The sequence below is a fragment of the Sciurus vulgaris genome (assembly GCF_902686455.1).
Source record: "Sciurus vulgaris genome assembly, chromosome: 12".
NCBI classification, from domain to species: domain Eukaryota; kingdom Metazoa; phylum Chordata; class Mammalia; order Rodentia; family Sciuridae; genus Sciurus; species Sciurus vulgaris.
In genome coordinates this window covers 26814225-26833701 of record NC_136473.1, presented here as the reverse complement: position 1 = coordinate 26833701, position 19477 = coordinate 26814225, and the positions used below count along the sequence as shown (strand labels likewise).

Below are 19477 nucleotides of genomic sequence, written 5' to 3'. Positions count from 1 at the left end.
CCAGTTTTTTAATCACCTATATGAGAATAATGAAGTATATATAGAAGAACAGTCAAAAAATTAATAATTGATGTTCATTTTGTGAATATTTATGATATGGATTGAATACAGAGAGGTAAGGAAAGGTCATGCTAAGAGTTATTGGGTCTTTCATATAATAAATATGTGTATCAGGTAAGTAGTGACCTCACAAATTTACAGAAGAATCATCTCTGTCCTTTCACCCTCTGGAATACTTTTAAGCAAAGAAAATTGGATTTTTTTTTTCTCCATTTTTGGAGGGTGGGTGGATGGGAGGCAAACAGAGATTAATGGGAAAAGAGATCAAATCTATGAATAATGAGAATTTCCAGTAAAAAAAAATACATCCTTTGAAGAATTAATAGCAGATTTTCATTCCCTCTTGTTGCCCTGAGATTAGGTTATCTTGACATCAGGTGTGTTCCCTCAAAATGGAAATGTTGGTGTGTTTGTTTGCACATAAATCTGATGGGATCATTCATAAAATGACCTTCAGATAGAGAAGTATGGACCAAGACACAAAACATAGACCTGGTATTTGTGGCACAGGTACAGATGTTAAGCAGAAACATGGCCGACCCTGTCTTTGAGTGCATGGGATCCAAATGAAAGTGGATCAGCTGGGCTTGATCAGTGTCTCTTGATACTGCCCATAAGATCGGCCCTAGGCCTTTTTATTTATCACTCAAATAAATAATTCCATCCAGGTTGTATCGGTCCCAGGACAAACAGCCATAGAGTTCATATCGGAAATTAATCAATTGAAGAAATATTTTTGGATCATAAATGAAAACTTGAAGACTATCAGCTAGGAAATCGGAGTAGTCACTTTACCTGGTGTATCTCTTCTTGGTCTAGGCTTTTTGTAGTAATGCCCTGCATATATTGCTTAATTCTTTACATTTTAAACACATTCGTTTTTCTTTCTCTAAAGTATGATAGGATATATGTGGCTGTGAGATTTTCAGGGTCTGTTTCCTCTGTGAAGATTATACCATGTCTCTCATTCATGCAATGATAAGACAAGACCTCTAAGTAGTTCTGAATTTCTCTTGCTCATTTGTTCTGTTCTTTTCCCCAGAAGTTTCCCTGAATTTCTTCTGCTGTAAAACAATGACTAAAAACCTAGTAAAATTCTTCTTTGACACATCTTCTTTGACACATGTTAACCCTGCAAAATACTTCTATTAATTTTCACTCAGGGGAAAACTCCTGAGGCTGATCTTCTAAGGCCTGTTTCTAGCATTTCAAGTAAAATTTGGATAATTGCTGTTCTGGTGGTTTTGCTGTATAGAGAGAAACCCTGAGGATCTTGTAGAACTGAAATATGTTTTTACAAGAACGTGATGAAATAAGAGAGTATTCCCTGATTTTAAGAAAATAATTTAACTCACTCTGTTGATAATGAGCCTACTCTCCCAATAGTGGCACCAATCCATTCATGAAGGCAGAACCTTTAATCACCTCTTAAAGATCCTTTTTCAGCCTTATTCTTTTGGGAATTAAATCCCCAACACAGGAATTTTGTGGGACACATTGAAACTATAACTTCAAGGAATCTCTTATTTAGAAGTCATAGAAAGTAAACGAAGTTCATTTTTTAATTAAATTTCTATTCAGTCCTTACTGTTCTAGTAAGCAGTTGTACATCACAATATATAATTCAAGAATTGCCTAACTTCACTCTGTGTTACAGTGCTTACAGAGCAATGGAATATACTGGTCTAATGTTCTTCTCAGATTTCTTAATAAATGAGAGTTATTATAATTAAACATAAAGTGGAATTAAGTGTACTAATAATATGTAATATTCCTATTCTTGGTTACAGATCATTTTTTATTATCACATGTATGGAACTGGCTTTGGGGTCCTTACCTTGATCCAAGTATCTGTCTCAAACCAAACGAAGGTCCTACTTAATCTCACTGTAGAACAAGGCAATTTCTGGCAGAAACAAATGGTATCCCTGTTTGGTGATGAAGACTTCCAAATCAAATTTGAAGGTAGAGTTGGCAAAGGTCACCATGGTAGTATTGCACTTGATGATATTGTGCTTACAGAGAGTTGTATATCATCTCATCCTTCTATAAAAGAAGAACTGGCTGTGCCTTTTCCAACAGGTATGTTTTAATTTGTGTTTGCTTGGTGTTTTTTGCAGGGTAGATGGTGGAAAGGAAGAAAATGGAAAAGCAGTAATATAAAGACCCAGTGATTCATTGCTTCATAAAGAAAAAAAAAAAAAACTATCTTTTGAACCTAAAAAAAAACCCCTATTTTCAAATTTTTACTCATAAAAATGTCTTCCAATTTTTCTTTAAACCTTTATTATACTTACTAGTTCCTAAGTTCTCAGTTTAATCTGCTTCAATCTAGATCAATATGACTCCTATGTTTACAGTTTGATTAAAAAATTCAATCCTACACAAACTTCCATTCACTTTTAACAAAATGTAAGAAAATCAAGAGCAGAGCTAGTCCATTTTAATTAGACATCATTGTGGTTATATTCAATTTCTCTTGGACTTATGATGGGGTGACATCCTGAGAAACCCATCATTTAGTTGAAAATATTGTAAATCCAAAAGTTATTTAATACACCTAACCCACAGCATAGCTGTGCAGTATCCCGTAGCTCATCAGTTGCTTACCCTCATGATTGTGTGACTGACGGGGAGCTAGGGCTCATGGCTGAGGCCCAGCATTCAGGGAAAGCATCATATCATAAACTGGGAGCCCATGAAAAGCTCACAATTTGCAATTCTAAGTATGGCTTCCACTGAATGCGTATTGCTTTCTTCCCATCATAATGTTGAAGAATTTTCCTTGGATCAGTATAAATCAGGATCTGTCTCTGTGTGCCTTATTCTTTGCAGACCCATGAGTATGTCAACTTGAGTGGTTGAATTTATATATTGCAATAGTTTAGATGATTGAATATGTTCATATGTCCTTTTAACCTAAAATATTTTCTGGTAATTTGTCTAAATGTTGAGTTGGCAGACGTTCGATATAATACATGCAGTGACAACATTGTAAGAAGTGAAAATAGCCAGTGCCATTAATCTATATGATATATTAGAGGTATGAGAAGAAAATATATTATTTAAATGATAAAAGAGCAAATTCCATCAATTGATAATGTGACAGATATTAATATGTAAACCATTAGTTTAGTGTAGAAAACAGGGCACTTTCATTGGTACTTAAATTGTGTCTTTTATAGTTAATAAAAACAAAAGTTTTATTAGGAATAAGCTTGTTTATTTTCTCTGACTTTTAACATGGCAAGTAGGATGGAGAACATTCCAATTTCTGTTTTTTACTTCTTCATTTATTTCAATGTGAGTATTTTAACATGGATAAAATAAAGTTTCTCTATATATGTTTCCTAGTTGATTAAACAGTTTCTTTACCTGACAAGCTTCTAACTCTCTAGAATAATGTAGAGGAAAACATAGAAGCATTTCAGGGTGAAAACACAGAAACATTTCAAGACTCTGATGAGGGATACATATACTCATATGGATTTATTGCAAATGTGTTTCAGGTTCCTCAGACTAATCTACTTCCTTGAGAAAAGCTTTACTTTTTTAGGGTAGGATGTTTGGATCACAACTATACTGGTTATAATGATCTGGTCTTTGGAATAGTAACTTTATGATCATAATAAAAATTATCTCATCGTAGCATCCAAGTAGTGAGGGAGTAAAAGTGTTTTTTAATTCCTGTTGAAACACTTCAACATTTAATGAGCAGCTATTAAATATGATGCAAAAGGAATAAACTGATCTTGTTGGGGATATTAAGATCTTAAACAAGTAAAATCTAAAGGTCATTAAAAAAAACTTCCAGGAGGAAAACAAAAACATATCTGTGGAATTATACCAGTTATATATTAATTATCAAACTAATGGCAATTATGAACAATGCTATGGATCTTCATTTTATTTGAGATGTTGTATCAAAAGTTTTAATGAAGAGAAAATAAAAGAATCTTTCTTCTTAAGAACTCTTCATGGCAAATGGGAATAGGAAAAATCCCTCCCTGCAAACTCTAATATTGGGTACGACAAGTCAGTGCCAAGTGAAACCTTTGTGAGAATGTAGAGACTATAAAACATAAGTAGTTTGTATCTAATTTGAGGCTAATTCATACAATGCTCAGAACTTTGGAACTACACTTGGAACTCATAGGAGGGAAAGGTCCTTCCAGTTTGTAGGGAAGTGGTGGCTGAATCTGAACAAAGAAGGAATAGATGAAGAATATGGTAGAGGTCCCTGAGGGAAGACCAAATAGCACGAGAGAGAAGAGATGGCAGACTGTGAAGGCGGAGTGTGGGTCATAACTCGGCAGAAGCAGGCACCTGGCACAACTGAACACCTGAGACAATCCAGGGAAATGGACTAAACTGGCAACTACCTTGAGTATTAGTTTAATTTTTTCTCTAAAAGGAATATACATTGAAAGTATGTTGAATGATCTTAGAAAACAAACATAAGTGCACACACAAAAAATAAGAAAGGATTAATATGAAATGTAAATAGTTAATATGTTATTAATATATTGATAAAGTTATTTTTATTATATAGAGAAAAAGTATTCATTTATATAAAGGGTTAAAATTGGTAGGAATGGTTGTTGTAGAAGACTCTAAGAAGAAAACCTGAATGGCTTTATTTCTGTTCTTGGGAGCACTCTGAAAAATGAGGTAAAATAATTCAATATTTTCATAGCTACCTTGGCTCTGTTGCTTACATTCAATTGAAGCAAATGAAAAGAACAAGTGCAATGAAGTTCACTTTCCTATGAAATATTGAATGTATCTAAGTGCATTCAGAAATTAAAAGTATACATGTATATATTGGTAAGAGTAAAATACTACACTTTGCAAAGTTGGTAATTGTGAAATGCTTTTGAAAAGCCATGCCTTCATATTGAGTTCAGAGGACTCTCTGACATTTTATGGAAAGACCATGTTATTTGTTTTGTTGGTTGTTTTGGCCTTTTTTTGTTTGTTTTGTGGGGAGGGGGAGATTCATATCCTAAACAAATAAAAAAACCAAATTCCTTTCTTTGTTTTTTTATTTTTACAGACTATATTTTGATTCAATGTACACTAATGGGGTGCAAATTTTCATTTCTATGTTTGTTGCATGATGTAGATTCATACCATTTATGTAATCATACATGTACATAGGGTAATGATGTCTGTCTCCTTTCCTTCCCTCACCCCAGATCCCTCTCACACAATCCCCCTAAACAATCCAAATTTCCTCCATGCTTTCTTTGATCTTCATGAAAATTGGTACAAGAGAGTTAGAAGACATCAGGGAAACATAAATGTAAGCCACGTATTCAATTTTATGTTTTCTAGTAGATCTTTTTTTTTTATTGTAAACAAATGGTATACATGTTGTTTCTCTGTTTGTACATGGTGTAAAGGCATACCATTTGTGTAATCATAAATTTACATAGGGCAATGTTGTTTTATTCATTCTATTATTTTTCCCTTCCCCCCACCCCTCCCACCCCTCTTTTCCCTCTATACAGTCCTTCCTTCCTCCATTCTTGGCCCCCTCCCTAACCCTAACTCTAACCCTAACCCCTCCCACCCCCCATTATGTGTCATCATCCACTTATTAGCGATATCATTCGTCCTTTGGTTTTTTGAGATTGGCTTATCTCACTTAGCATGATATTCTCCAATTTCATCCATTTGCCTGCAAATGCCATAATTTTATCATTGTTTATGGCTGAGGCATATTCCATTGTGTATATATACCACAGTTTCTTTATCCATTCATCAGTTGAAGGACATCTAGGTTGGTTCCACAATATGGCTATGGTGAATTGAGCAGCTATGAACATTGATGTGGCTGTATCTCTGTAGTATGCTGATTTTAAGTCCTTTGGGTATAGGCCAAGGAGTGGGATAGCTGGGTCAAATGGTGGTTCCATTCCAAGTTTTCTAAGGAAGCTCCACACTGCTTTCCAGAGTGGCTGCACTAATTTGCAGCCCCACCAGCAGTGTATGAGTGTACCTTTCTCCCCACATCCTCGCCAACACCTGTTGTTGCTTCTATTCTTGATAATCGCCATTCTAATTGGGGTGAGATGGAATCTTAGGGTGGTTTTGATTTGCATTTCTCTTATTACTGGAGATATAGAACATTTTCCCATATGTTTGTTGATTGCTTGTAGATCTTCTTCTGTGAAGTGTCTATTCATTTCCTTAGCCCATTTGTCGGTTGGATTATTTGCATTCTTGGTGTAGAGTTTTTTGAGTTCTTTATAGATTCTGGAGATTACTGCTTTATCTGAAGTATGATTGGCAAAGATTTTCTCCCACTCTGTAGGCTCTTTCTTCGCATTGCTGATAGTTTCCTTTGCTGAGAGAAAGCTTTTTAGTTTGAATCTATCCCAGTTATTGATTCTTGCTTTTATTTCTTGTGCTATGGGAGTCCTATTGAGGAGGTCTAGTCCTAAGCTGACATGTTCAAGATCTGGACCTACTTTTTCTTCTATAAGATGCAGGGTCTCTGGTCTGATTCCGAGGTCCTTAATCCATTTTCAGTTTAGTTTCCTGCATGGTGAGAGATATGGGTTTAGTTTCATTCTGTTGCATATGGATTTCCAATTCTCCCAGCACCATTTGTTGAAGAGGCTATCTTTTCTCCATTGCATATTTTTGGAACCTTTGTCTAGTATGAGAAAATTGTATTTATTTGGGTTTGTGTCCGTGTCCTCTATTCTGTACCATTGATCTACCTTTCTATTTTGGTACCAATACCATGCCATTTTTGTTACTATTGCTTTGTGGTAGAGTTGAAGATCTGGTATTGCGATACCCCCTGCTTCACTCTTTCTGTTAAGGATTGCTTTAGCTATTCTGGTTTTCTTATTCTTCCAGATGAATGTCATAATTGCTTGCTCTATTTCTGTGAGGTACATCTTTGGGAATTTAATTGAAATTACCTTGAATCTGTATAGCACTTTAGTATGGCCATTTTGACAATATTAATTCTTCCTATCCAAGAACATGGGAGATCTTTCCATCTTCTAAGGATTTCTTTAATTTCTTTCTTTAGTGTTGTGTAGTTCTCATTGTAGAGGTCTTTCACCTCTTTTGTGAGATTGATTCCCAAGTATTTTATTTTTTTCGAGGCTATTGTGAATGGGGTAGTTTTCCTAATTATTCTTTCCAAAGTTTCATCACTTATGTATAAAAATGCATTAGATTTATGTGCATTGATCTTATATCCCACTACTTTACTGAATTCACTTACGAGTTCTAAAAGTTTTCTGGTGGAATTTCCTTGTTCCTCTAAGTATATAATCATATCATCAGCGAACAGGGATAGTTTGAGTTCTTCTTTTCCTATTCGTATCCCTTTAATTTCTTTGGTCTGTCTAATTGCTCTGGCTAGAGTTTCAAGGACGATATTGAATAGAAGTGGTGAAAGAGGGCATCCCTGCCTTGTTCCAGTTTTTAGGGGGAATGCTTTCAGTTTTTCACTATTTAGAATGATATTAGCCATGGGCTTAGCATAGATCGTCTTTACATTGTTAAGGAATGTTCCCACTATCCCTATTTTTTCTAGTGTTTTGAGCATGAAGGGGTGCTGTATTTTATCAAATGCTTTTTCTGCATCTATTGAAATAATTATGTGATTCTTGACTTTAAGTCTATTGATATGGTGAATGACATTTATTGATTTCCGGATGTTGAACCAACCTTGCATCCCTGGGATGAAACCCACTTGATCATGGTGCACTATCTTTTTAATATGTTTTTGTATGTGATTTGCTAAAATTTTGTTGAGAATTTTTGCATCGATGTTCATTAAAGATATTGGTCTGAAATTTTCTTTCCTTGATGTGTCTCTGTCTGGTTTAGGTATCAGGGTGATATTGGCTTCATAGAATGAGTTTGGGGGGGTTCCCTCCTCTTCTATTTTATGGAATACTTTGAGAAGTATTGGAATGAGCTCTTCTTTAAAGGTTTTGTAGAACTCTGCTGAGAACCCATCTGGTCCCAGACTTTTCTTTGTTGGTAGGCTTTTGATGACCTCTTCTATTTCACTGCTTGAAATTGGTCTATTTAAATTGTGTATGTCCTCCTCGTTCAGTTTAGGCAATTCATATGTCTCTAGAAACCTGTTGATGTTCGAAATTTTCTATTTTGTTGGAGTATAGATTTTCATAGCTTCTAATTATGTTTTGTATTCAGTCGTGTCTGTTGTGATATTTCCTTGTTCATTCTGAATTTTAGTGATTTGGGTTTTCTCGTCTTCTCTTTGTTAGTGTGGCTAAGGGTTTATCAATTTTGTAATTTTTTCGAAGAACCAACTCTTTATTTTGTCAATTTTTTGTATTGTTTCTTTTGTTTCAATTTCATTGATTTCAGCTCTGAGTTTAACTATTTCCTGTCTTCTACTACTTTTGGTGCTGTTCTGTTCTTCTTTTTCTAGGGCTTTGAGCTGTAGTGTTAGGTCATTTATTTGTTGAGTTTTACTTCTTTTATTAAATGCACTCCATGAAATAAATTTTCCTCTAAGTACTGCTTTCATAGTGTCCCAGAGATTTTGATATGATGTTTCTTTGTTCTCATTTACCTCTAAGAATTTTTTAATTTCCTTCCTAATATCTTCTGTTATCCATTCATCATATAATAGCATATTGTTTAATATCCAGGTGTTTGAGAAGTTTCTGTTTTTTACTCTTTCATTTATTTGTAACTTCAATCCATTATGATCTGATAGAATACAAGGCAGTGTCTCTGTCTTCTTGTATTTGCTAACATTAGCTTTGTGGCATAATATATGGTCTATTTTAGAGAAGGATCCATGTGCTGCTGAGAAGAAAGTGTATTCGCTCTTGGTTGGATGGTATACTCTATAAATGTCTGTTAGATCTAAATTATTGATTGTGTTATTGAGATCTATGGTTTCTTTGTTCAATTTTTGTTTGGAAGATCTGTCCAGTGGTGAGAGAGGCGTGTTAAAATCACCTAGTATTATTGTGTTATGGTCTATTTGGTTTCTGAAATTGAGAAGGATTTGTTTGACATACATGGATGAGCCACTGTTTGGGGCACCGATGTTTATGATTGTTATATCTTGCTGATTTATGCTTCCCTTAAGCAGTATGAAATGTCCTTCTTTATCCCTTCTGACTAACTTTGGCTTGAAGTCCACATTATCTGAAATGAGGATGTATACTCCAGCTTTTTTGCTGAGTCCATGTGCATGGTATGTTTTTCCCCATCCTTTTACCTTTAGTCTATGGGTATCTTTTTCTATGAGGTGAGTCTCTTGCAGGAAACATATTGTTGAATCTTTCTTTTTAATCCAATCTGCCAGTCTATTTCTTTTGATTGATGAATTCAGGCCATTAACATTCAGGGTTATTATTGAGATATGATTTGTATTCCCGGTCATTTGGTTCATTTTTTAAATTTTATTTATTTATCTATTTATTTGACACGACTTGGTTCCTCCTTTATTTGACAATTCCTTTAGGATAATTCCTCCCTTTGCTGATTTACTTCTTTGTTTTTCATCTCTTCCTCATGGAATATTTTGCTGAGAATGTTCTGTAATGCCGGCTTTCTTTTTGTAAATTCTTTTAGCTTTTCTTTATCATGGAGGGATTTTATTTCATCGTCAAATTTGAAGGTAAGTTTTGCTGGGTATAAGATTCTTGGTTGGCATCCGTTTTCTTTCAGGTCCTGAAAAATGTTGTTCCAGGCCCTTCTAGCTTTTAGGGTCTGGATTGAAAAATCTGCTGATATCCATATTGGTTTCCCCCTCAATGTACTTTGGTTCTTTTCTTTCACGGCCTTTAAAATTCTGTCTTTATTTTTTATGTTTGGTATTTTCATTATAATGTGCCTTGGTGTGGGTCTGTTGTAATTTTGTGTATTTGGAGTCCTATATGCCTCTTGAACTTGATTTTCTATTTCATTCTTCATATTTGGGATATTTTCTGATATTATTTCATTGAATAGATTGTTCATTCCTTTGGTTTGTTTCTCTAAGCCTTCCCCAATCCCAATAATTCTTAAATTTGGCCTTTTCATGATATCCCATAGTTCTTGTAGATTCTGTTCATGATTTCTTACCATCTTCTCTGTTTGTTCAACTTTGTTTTCAAGGTTAAATATTTTGTCTTCAATGTCTGAGGTTCTGTCTTCCAGGTGTTCTATCCTACTGGATATGCTTTCTATGGAGTTCTTAATTTGGTTTATTGTTTCCTTCATTTCAAGGATTTCTGTTTTTTTTTTTTTTCAATATCTCTAACTCTTTATTGAAATGATCTTTTGTTTCCTGTATTTGTTCTTTAACTGTCGATTGGTGCAATCATTCAATGCTTGCATTTGCTCTTTCATCTCCTCGTTTGCTTCTCTGATCATTTTAATTATGTACATTCTGAACTCCTTTTCTGTCATTTCTTCTGCCATGCTGTCATTGGGTTTTATTGATGTAACATCTAGATTTGTTTGGGGCATTTTCTTCCCTTGTTTTCTCATATTGTTCAGGTGCCAGTGGACTGCTGAGATATTGCAGATTTCCTCTATTGACTTATAATGTCCCTGAAGATTTCTAGTATATGCCCTCTTAGCCTTCAGTAGGCTGAAGTCTTGGAGGAAGTTGTTAGTGTGGTGCTCCACAAGGAAGCTGCCTCTCTAGGGGTGGTGGCCTTCAGGTGGGGTATATTCCCTGCTAGTGGGCAGAGGTGCCTCCACTTGTTGACCAATGGTTATCCAATGGGGAACTATGCTGCGGGCTGAGGCAAGGCCTGTTTGGGCCTGTGTCTCTGGTTTTATTGTCCTTGTGGGAAAACCTCACCTGGCAGAGAAGACTCACCCGGTGGGGAGGTCTCACTGGCCAGTTCCCCTCCTAGAGGTTCCCCTCAATCTACAACTACTGCCTGGGGTGGGCTGCCTTCCTCTGCAACGTTCCCAGGGGCCCGGACCGACATCCTGGGCCTGGGAGCCTCACCCTTCACAGAGAAGTCTCCTTAGGCTGCCTCTCCTCAGAGAATCTGCCCGCAGTCCTGGAACCTTCGCTCCGCCCCTAAGCGTGTCTCTGTGCGGCTCTTCCACCAATAAGTCTCCTAGGTCCTGGGACCCTGCTCTGCACCTAATCGCCTGGCTATGCGGCCCCTCCTCTGAGCAGCCACCTGGGGCCCCGTACAATCACTCTGAGTCCCAGCAATCTGCCGCACGCCTCTTCCTCCGGACAGCCGCCCGGTGTTCCAGTGCAGTCACTAGGAGTCCAAGCAACTCACTGAGTGCTGCCTCCTCCTGCCAACTGCCTGTAGTCCTGGGCAGTCACTCCGAGTCCTAGTGATCCGACCTGTTCCTCCTCCTCCTCCAGGTAACCCCTCGGGTGTTCAGGAGCAGTCGCTCTGAGTCCAAGTGACCCGCTGCACGCCTCCTCTGGGCAGCTGCCTGGAGCTCTGGTGCGGCCACTCCGAGACCAAGCCCTGTGCTGAGCGGTCTCCTCTAGGATGCTCCCAGTTGTTCGAGTTCACTGCTCCAGCGGGGGGAGGGGTGTCTCACCGGGCAGTTCTACTTCACAAAGTTCCCTGCGTTCCGGGACTACTGCCCCATCTGGGATGCCTCCCCAATGGGAGAGACTCACCTGGCTGCTTTGAGTTGGTCTCAAGTCTCTCAATATCTCCTCTTTTGAATCCTGAGTCCTGGAGCAACATGAAATGTTGCCACCCTCTAGTCCGCCATCTTGAAACCCTAGTAGATCATTTTTAAAAAGCGAAACTGATTTTAATATACTTTCTTTAATCTATCCCAATACTATCATTTCAATACAAAATCAATGGAAGATATGGTATTTTTTTTTTCACTGTCTTTAAATCCAGTGTATATGGTATACTCATAGCATACCTCCATTTGGAGCACATTTCAATTGCTCCATAGCCATTTATTGCTGGATTTACCCATGGAGAGAGTATCAGGGGACATAGGACTTCTTTAGGTTGGGTTAAATTTGTGAATTTCCAAGAACTGAAGTTACATTTTTATTTAAATAGAACTAACAAAAAAAATGTGCCTTGAGGTCAAATGTGAAAGTGCCAGCATCCCATTCTAGTGGATTAGGAATTCATTAGAACTCTCCCGTTATTAGCTATGTGTTCCATATCATACCTGAGATAATTCCCTCATCTACAATGCAGAGAGAATAACTACTTATATCTTAGGTCCTAAGGGTCTTAAGAATTAAAAGAGATAATTTCCCATTTTCCATTGAATTAGCCTAGTCTAATGTCTGGCATATAGTAGACATTTGTTTGATAAAAATAGTATCATTTTATATTACCCCATATTTTAGCATCTTTATCAATATTCTTGAGATAGTGTAAACATTTAAGACTAAGCCTCCACTATTTATATTTTATTATGAAAATGTCTCTCTCCTTTGGAAAAATATTATTTTTTGCAAAGATCACAAGCATATAAGTATTTTTATATCACACTAAATTCATTCAATAATTATTTATGAAAAATGTCTATTTTGATGTCTAATACTGTGTATATATTTGACATATTTAATGATTCTTATTCTCTCATTACTATAAAACAACTTAACTTGGATCTTTTCCAAATTGAACAATAATATATGGTATTATTTCCACACGCAGTGGCAAAATCCATTAAACTTTTGGAAATGACAAGTATTTACTTAGCCTTTCATCTATATTCATGTGCATGGTCTAACAACTCTATCAATGAGATCTTAAAATAGCCAGGACATGAGGAGGCAAAACATATATATTTAGGAAGATGTGACTTAATTGAATCTGGAATCAGTGATTCTAATTAATCAAAATAGACCCAGGGCTATTAGCAAAAGTAATATTAAATTATTATTGAATCCCTATAAGTCATATTTAAGAGCTTATTTTGATGGCAATTTTGTTAATTACTAAATGATGGAGAATGAAAATAATTGTTTAATGAATTTTAATAAGAAAAAGACAATTAGCATTCCTCTTCTGAATGTTCACATGTAAATTCAATCACTGCTTTATCTTCTATTTATCTACAGATATTGAATAAACTAAGTACTATGAGGGCTGGGTCAAGTTTTATATATGTATATGAGTTTGTATTTAATGCCACAGCTACTTCCAAATAGGAGTTATATAATAAAACTGTTTTGGCATATAACATGGCAATCAACCTTTGCTTAAAAGAAAAAAAAAAAATGGATGCAAATCAATGGGGACTGAATGGGTTAGCTTCTCTTTCAGGTTACTCATTTCCCTGAAATATTTGGCAGTAGTTTTAAAGACTGCTGCTTACTGATGAGAAAGCTGGCATAGAAATTCAGAGTCCTGATTATATGTGGCTCAATTATCTAGCAACCCTTGCACTTGATGATTAGCAATGTGCATGAGTTCTGATATATAAACACATGAACTTGGATCTCAACTTTGCTACCTAGCTATGGGATGTCACCTAATCTAATTCTACAGTCCTTATTACCTCTGTATCCACGGGACTATTGGATTCTATTTGATGATTTGGAAAATAATCAAGGTAATAAATAGCACATCTTGACCAAAGCTTGGAGTATGGTAGTGTTCCTTGTTACTTTCTTTTCTTCTTGCTTCTCCTTTATCTTTTTACAGAGATTATGAAATTAAACTATACTTAAGTTAAAAGTTCTTAAAAACATGTACTATATTTGCTGTGCTTTCTTCCTTATGTCCTATTTATTACTCAAAGCAAATGTTCAGATCTCCTTTGCCCTTCCATTTCCCTTCAAAGAAATTGCTCACACAAGTCCCAAAATGCCTGTTTGTGGTGGTTAATTTATTATTCATAATAAAAAAGGGAGAAGAATGAGCAGTCACATAAAAATCTGGAGATAGACTGACATGACAACCAGTGATAGATAAAGGAGACAAAGATGAGATTAGAGTGGCTTCATGTTTAAACCTGGAAACCCTTGTAAAAGAGTACTGAGATGCACAAAAGTTGGTGACTTGTTTGGGTACAATGTGGGTCGGGAAGAAGACAAATTCATCTTTATATGTACAGACACACTTTAAAATATTTTCCAAATTTATGTTCTCTCAGTAGAACATCTCAATTTTTAATACCCAAATTTCATAACGGGCCCACATCTTACTTTACCCAGTGTGTATTTTATCTTTTTGGCTAACATTTTATTGGAAATATAAGTTTACACCACCCAAAACTCACTCAAATTCTTTTATGCAATGTATTACAAGAAAAATCTCAGGTTCTTTTGCAAATATAATTGGTAGACTTTGGTGCTTTGAAAAATACCATGGAAGGGCGATGCAGAGGACATGATCAGATGTTGCTGTGGCAGTTTTTATATGGTTTCATGGCTGTGGCCCAGACTTCAGGGTGAAAATATAGGTCAGATGGAAATTGAAAAATTAGAATTTTCTATCAGTTATATTTGCACTGAACATACAAGAGCACACATTTATCAATTCAGAACAATTTGTAACTAACCTGCTTCTTCCTCACCTTAGATAGTGCAAAAGCAATTGAACTGAATGAAATCCATTCTTTACTATTCACTTAGCATAAATTATTGTTTGTACTAGGAAATTGCTTGAACAGTTATTTGTGAAAAGACTTTAATTTTGTCATCTTTATTGCCTTTCCAAATAAAGTTCATTTAAATATGTGCATGGGCTTGCTACTTTTAAAATGTTTGCAACCACTTAGTCTGCACATATAAACACACTGCTATTTTTAAATGCCTTAGTAATTTAGACTGCATGAATAGTACAATAAAGTACTGATGTAGAAATCCATTTTCTTATAATATGTAGAGCATTTTTATATTCTAGAAATTGTGTTGTATAATCTTGCCAGAATATATGGCTCAGATTTCAATTTATATTCATACTATAACCTATTTCAAATAAATTAAAACATTAATGTAATATTCTTCATGACAAATGTTCACATTAAAGATTTGGTGAGTGGTACAAAGCCCAGTAGTCCATTACTATAGGCTGTTTTTGCAGGCTGTGGCTAACCTAGTTAGTATATTTTCTGAAGCTCTGTGCGAAGTTTTAAGGCAATTATATGCTTTACTATATTTCTAAAGTGATCTGAGGTAGCATTTAAACCACACATGCAGATATGTACACATGATCTTCAGCTGAAGGCGTGTGCAGTCAACATTCTGCTAACTCCCTCTCTTAGGCAGCCCTTCATATTTCAAAATCCTCATGGTCAATGGTGGTTGTTTGGTACTAGGAAGATGCACAACCAATAACCAGTTCAATAGAAAAACAAATGACCTAGTTCAAGGTTTGATGGTATTTTCCATTGACATATTTTCAATATTTCTAGCAATAGATAACAATACCATGGATGAGTTAAGAACAAGCTTGTTACAATGGGCATATCTGTCCAAAGAAAATATCAGGTATAAAATGTGGAAATCCCAAGAAATAGTATATTATTATTTCTGAGTACTTTGTTTGCATTGCCAGCATGATAAATAACTTAAAGTTGACAAATATTGAGATACAGTTTCTTCTGAGTGGATTTTAAAATTTTGCATGTGAGTAAGCCTGCCTTCCTCTATAACACCATTGATAATTGCCAATATTAAAACCCCCAAAACTTTAAATTCATAATTTTCCCCAGTTTTTCACCCTAGGGATTATCACAAACTCCATACTGAAATAAACATGTCATATAGATATTAAAGCATAATTGGGTAAGTTTCTATTTTCTGTTCCTGACACCACTAGATACTTTATCAGAAAATATTACTTAACTTTTTAAAATGTATATGACTTTTTCAACACTTGAAATGGTCAAACATGATATTTTATTTTATGCAAAGGCAGTATAAAAAGCTTCCTGTGCCTCTTGACCTAGAGCCATATTGATCCTTAAATAATAGGTCTTGTGTTAATGAAGGAGGAAATTAATTTTGAATTTCCCAGTGCTTCATTGAAGATAAGAGATTTCTCCATTGTAATTTATCAGATAGATGCATTTTTGATGCTTATGATGATGAAATGAAATCTGTTGGTTAAAGTGGATTTGCTTGTTTGTGCATTACAAACCCTCTTGATTTGATGTCATTTTATTCAACAGGTATTTTCCAGATTCAAATAGTATTTCTATAACAGTTTTGGAATAAATACTTGACTGCACAGGTGAAGTCCTACGATCTGTGATCATGTTGTTCTCCTGTACTTGGAAGAACTCAAGGCCCATCCTTAGTCTTAAGATGTCTAGCTGCAAATGTTATTTTTTATTTTTAATCTATCTTTTTGATCCATTGAAAAGCCCTTATATATACCTTATTGGGCTTTATGGTTATTTTTATTAATTGACATTCAAACAAATTCCTTATACTTTCACATGAGCATGATCATTAAATATTATATCTTTTATTTCTTATTTAATTAATTAATTTAGAAACTCAGATTGAACCCAGGGGCACCTAACCTCTGACCATGTCCCCAGACCTTTTTATTGTTTTTCTTTTTGAGATAGGGTCTAATTTGCTTAGGGCCTCACTAAGTTTCCGAGGCTGGCTTTGAGCATGCCATTTTCCTACCTCATCACACCGAGTGACTGGGATTACAGACCTGTGCCACCATGCCTAGCTCAAGTATTATATCCCTTATACCACCAAATTTTATTTTCTAATTTAGCACAGAATTTTCTGCCTCTGTTCATGAAGAATATTGGCCTAGTCTTCTTTTCTTGCAATGTCTTCTACAACTTTTTGTATTTGAGTGATAGAAACTTCATAAAGGGCAAGTGAAAGTGTTCCCTTTTCCTCTCATTTACAGAAGAATATAGTGATATTCTTTCTTCCTTAAATGCATGATAGGATTCACCAGCTCTCCTCTTCCCTTGAGTCTTCTTTGTGGAAAACTTAGTAACTAAGGATTGTATTTATTTTATAGATGTAAAAGCTATTCACACGTTGTTTCTTCTTGAGTTAGATTTAGTAATTTGTCTGAAAAAATGTATTTCACCAAAGTTGCCAAAATTTATTTTATAAACATATTCACAATAGTCCTTTATTATCCCTTTAAAATACTTAAAATACATGATAATATCCTGCCTTTCGTTTCTCCTTTTGGATGTGTTTCTTGTTTTCACTAATTTTTTCCTTGGTATAAATGGAATTTCATCAATCTGACTGATACTTCCCAAGAAACACCTCTTGTTTCACTGATCTTTTAAACTCTTTGTTTTGAATTCCACTGCTCTCTCTTACCTGTATTATTTCTTCCTTCCTTCTCCTTTCAGGTTTCAAATACTTGGGGAGTTTTCCAGATATCTTGTTTGTTGCTGATTTCCAATTTGATTCTGTTGTCATGATTTTCATTTTTTAAATTTGTTCAGACTTGTTTTATGGCCCTGATATGATCCATCTAGGTGACTATTCCCATGTTCTTGAAAATAGTGTGTATTCTGCTCCTTTGTTGCAGCATACTATAAATGCCAGCTTGGTTACTTCCCTTGGGAATGAGTTTAAGTCTTCTTTATCCTTACACTTGTATCAATAACAGAACTGGTAATGCTTCCAAATGAAGTTGAAGATTTGCCTGTTTCTTCTAACAGTTTCTGTTTTCTGTGATACTCTGTATTAGTCAGCTTTTCATTATTATATCAAATACTGGAGATGATTAATTTGGTTTATTTTGGCTCACAGTTTTAGAGGTTTTAGTCCATTACCCATCAGCCCCATTGCCTTTGGACCCTTGGTAAGGTCGCACATCATGGTAGGAGCACATGGTGGAGCAAAACCATTCACCTCATGGCCAGGAAGCAAGAGGAAGAAAGAGAAAGGAGCTGGGTCCCATTATCCCCTTCCAGGATGTGCCCTCAATGACCAGGTCTCTTATTAGGTCCCACTTCTAAAAGATTTCACTTCCTTCCAACAGTGCCAAGCTGGCTCCAGGGCTTTAATAAATAGATGTTGGTGAGATGGTTCAGACCCAAACCATAGCAGATGTATAAGACTTGGGATTGGTATGTTTTCTGGATTAAGTGACATTTTGTCATTGTAAAATGTCCCTGTTTACACTGGAAGTATTCTTTTCCTTGCCCTAGACTGAGGCTAACCAACTCATTCTCCAGGGAGAACTGCTTTGTGGATTGGGTATGCTGAACCATGAACCCCCTCAAGCTAGGAGGAAGAGCACTGGATGTCTTGGCTCACATTTCTATAAAATGAAGAGGGTTGCCTATACAACAGACATTTATTTTCATAGTTTTGGGATCGAAAGTCTGAGAATGGTGCCTACAAGTTCGGATCCATGGTGAAGGTTCTCTTTTTAATTTATAGACACTTGTCTTCTTACTATGTCTCCATATGTCAGAAAGAGAGCTACCTATCTCTCTTTCCTCTTCCTATAAGAGTAGAAATTCCTCCATTCATGAGTTTCTACCCTCATGACCTAGCTTCAAATACCTTTGCCTTGGTATTAGGTATTGGTATTCAACATATGAGTTTGAGTGGCAGACGACAAGGACATTCAGTCTATTGCAATGGGAGAGTCAGAGCTTATAGTCTGGTTGCTTCCTACGATCAGTCCCAACTATTTACTAGCATAAAACAATAACATAAGTGCGTGTGTGTGTGTGTGTGTGTGTTTATGTGTGACACCAGGTGAAAGTGGTTGAGAAATACTGTGTTAGTGTATCCATATGTTTCTCTTTCCTTAGTATATTTAGCAGTTTTGCTGCTAGATTTTCTTCCTGTTCCCTCCCTGACCTTCTTGAAGATACAAAAAATATTTTTCCCCATCCGTTGCTTGGTTCATGGATGAGGACCCTATAATAAGTGACAGATTAATAAGAGAAAAGCATGCAAATTTATTTAATATATGTTTTATGTTGACATGGACCCTTCAGAAATGAAGACCCAAAGATACAGGTAAACTTGTGTATTTTTATTACTAGGCTTGATGTATGGTGGATAGTCATGAACAAATTGTTGGAGGACAAAGGGTATGATCACCATCAGGTAGTAAGCAGGAACTTAGTAACTCCTGCTTACTGGGATTGTTTTTTGTGACCTATGTCTACAGAGATAAGGATGATCCTTTTCTCTGGGTACACAGTGCCACTTCTCACAGATGGGTCTTATGAAATGCTCTCGGGGAAAAGGGTTGGAAGAAAGTGATAATGGCCTTCCTGCTTCTGCTGATTTCTCAAATAGCAAAGTGGAATATTCTCTGATACCATGTCCTAAACTCCATTGACCTCAACAAATTCCATTTATAGGTTTTTAAAGTCTCCATTTCTGTAAAAACAGGTTTCTGTGTGTTTTAAATGATTGTAAATATTTCTAAATGCTGTAGCAGTATATTCTCAGACTCTAAGTCCATAAAATTTACAAGGGAGCATTTCCAGGGCTGGGGAGATAGCTCAGTTGGTAGAGTGCTTGTCATGC

The 19477-nt window shown here is 35.8% G+C and overlaps 1 protein-coding gene across 1 annotated transcript in view; it reads left to right on the top strand.

Moving 5' to 3' along the window:
- Window positions 1-19477, top strand: part of MALRD1 (MAM and LDL receptor class A domain containing 1) — a gene marked incomplete at its 5' end in the record, with an annotated part of 672621 nt that overhangs the window by 308326 nt on the left and 344818 nt on the right. Inside the window, one exon of the mRNA XM_079107637.1 lies at window positions 1851-2142. Coding sequence (XP_078963763.1) covers window positions 1851-2142 — 292 coding nt within the window. The remainder of the gene's footprint in view (window positions 1-1850; window positions 2143-19477) is intronic.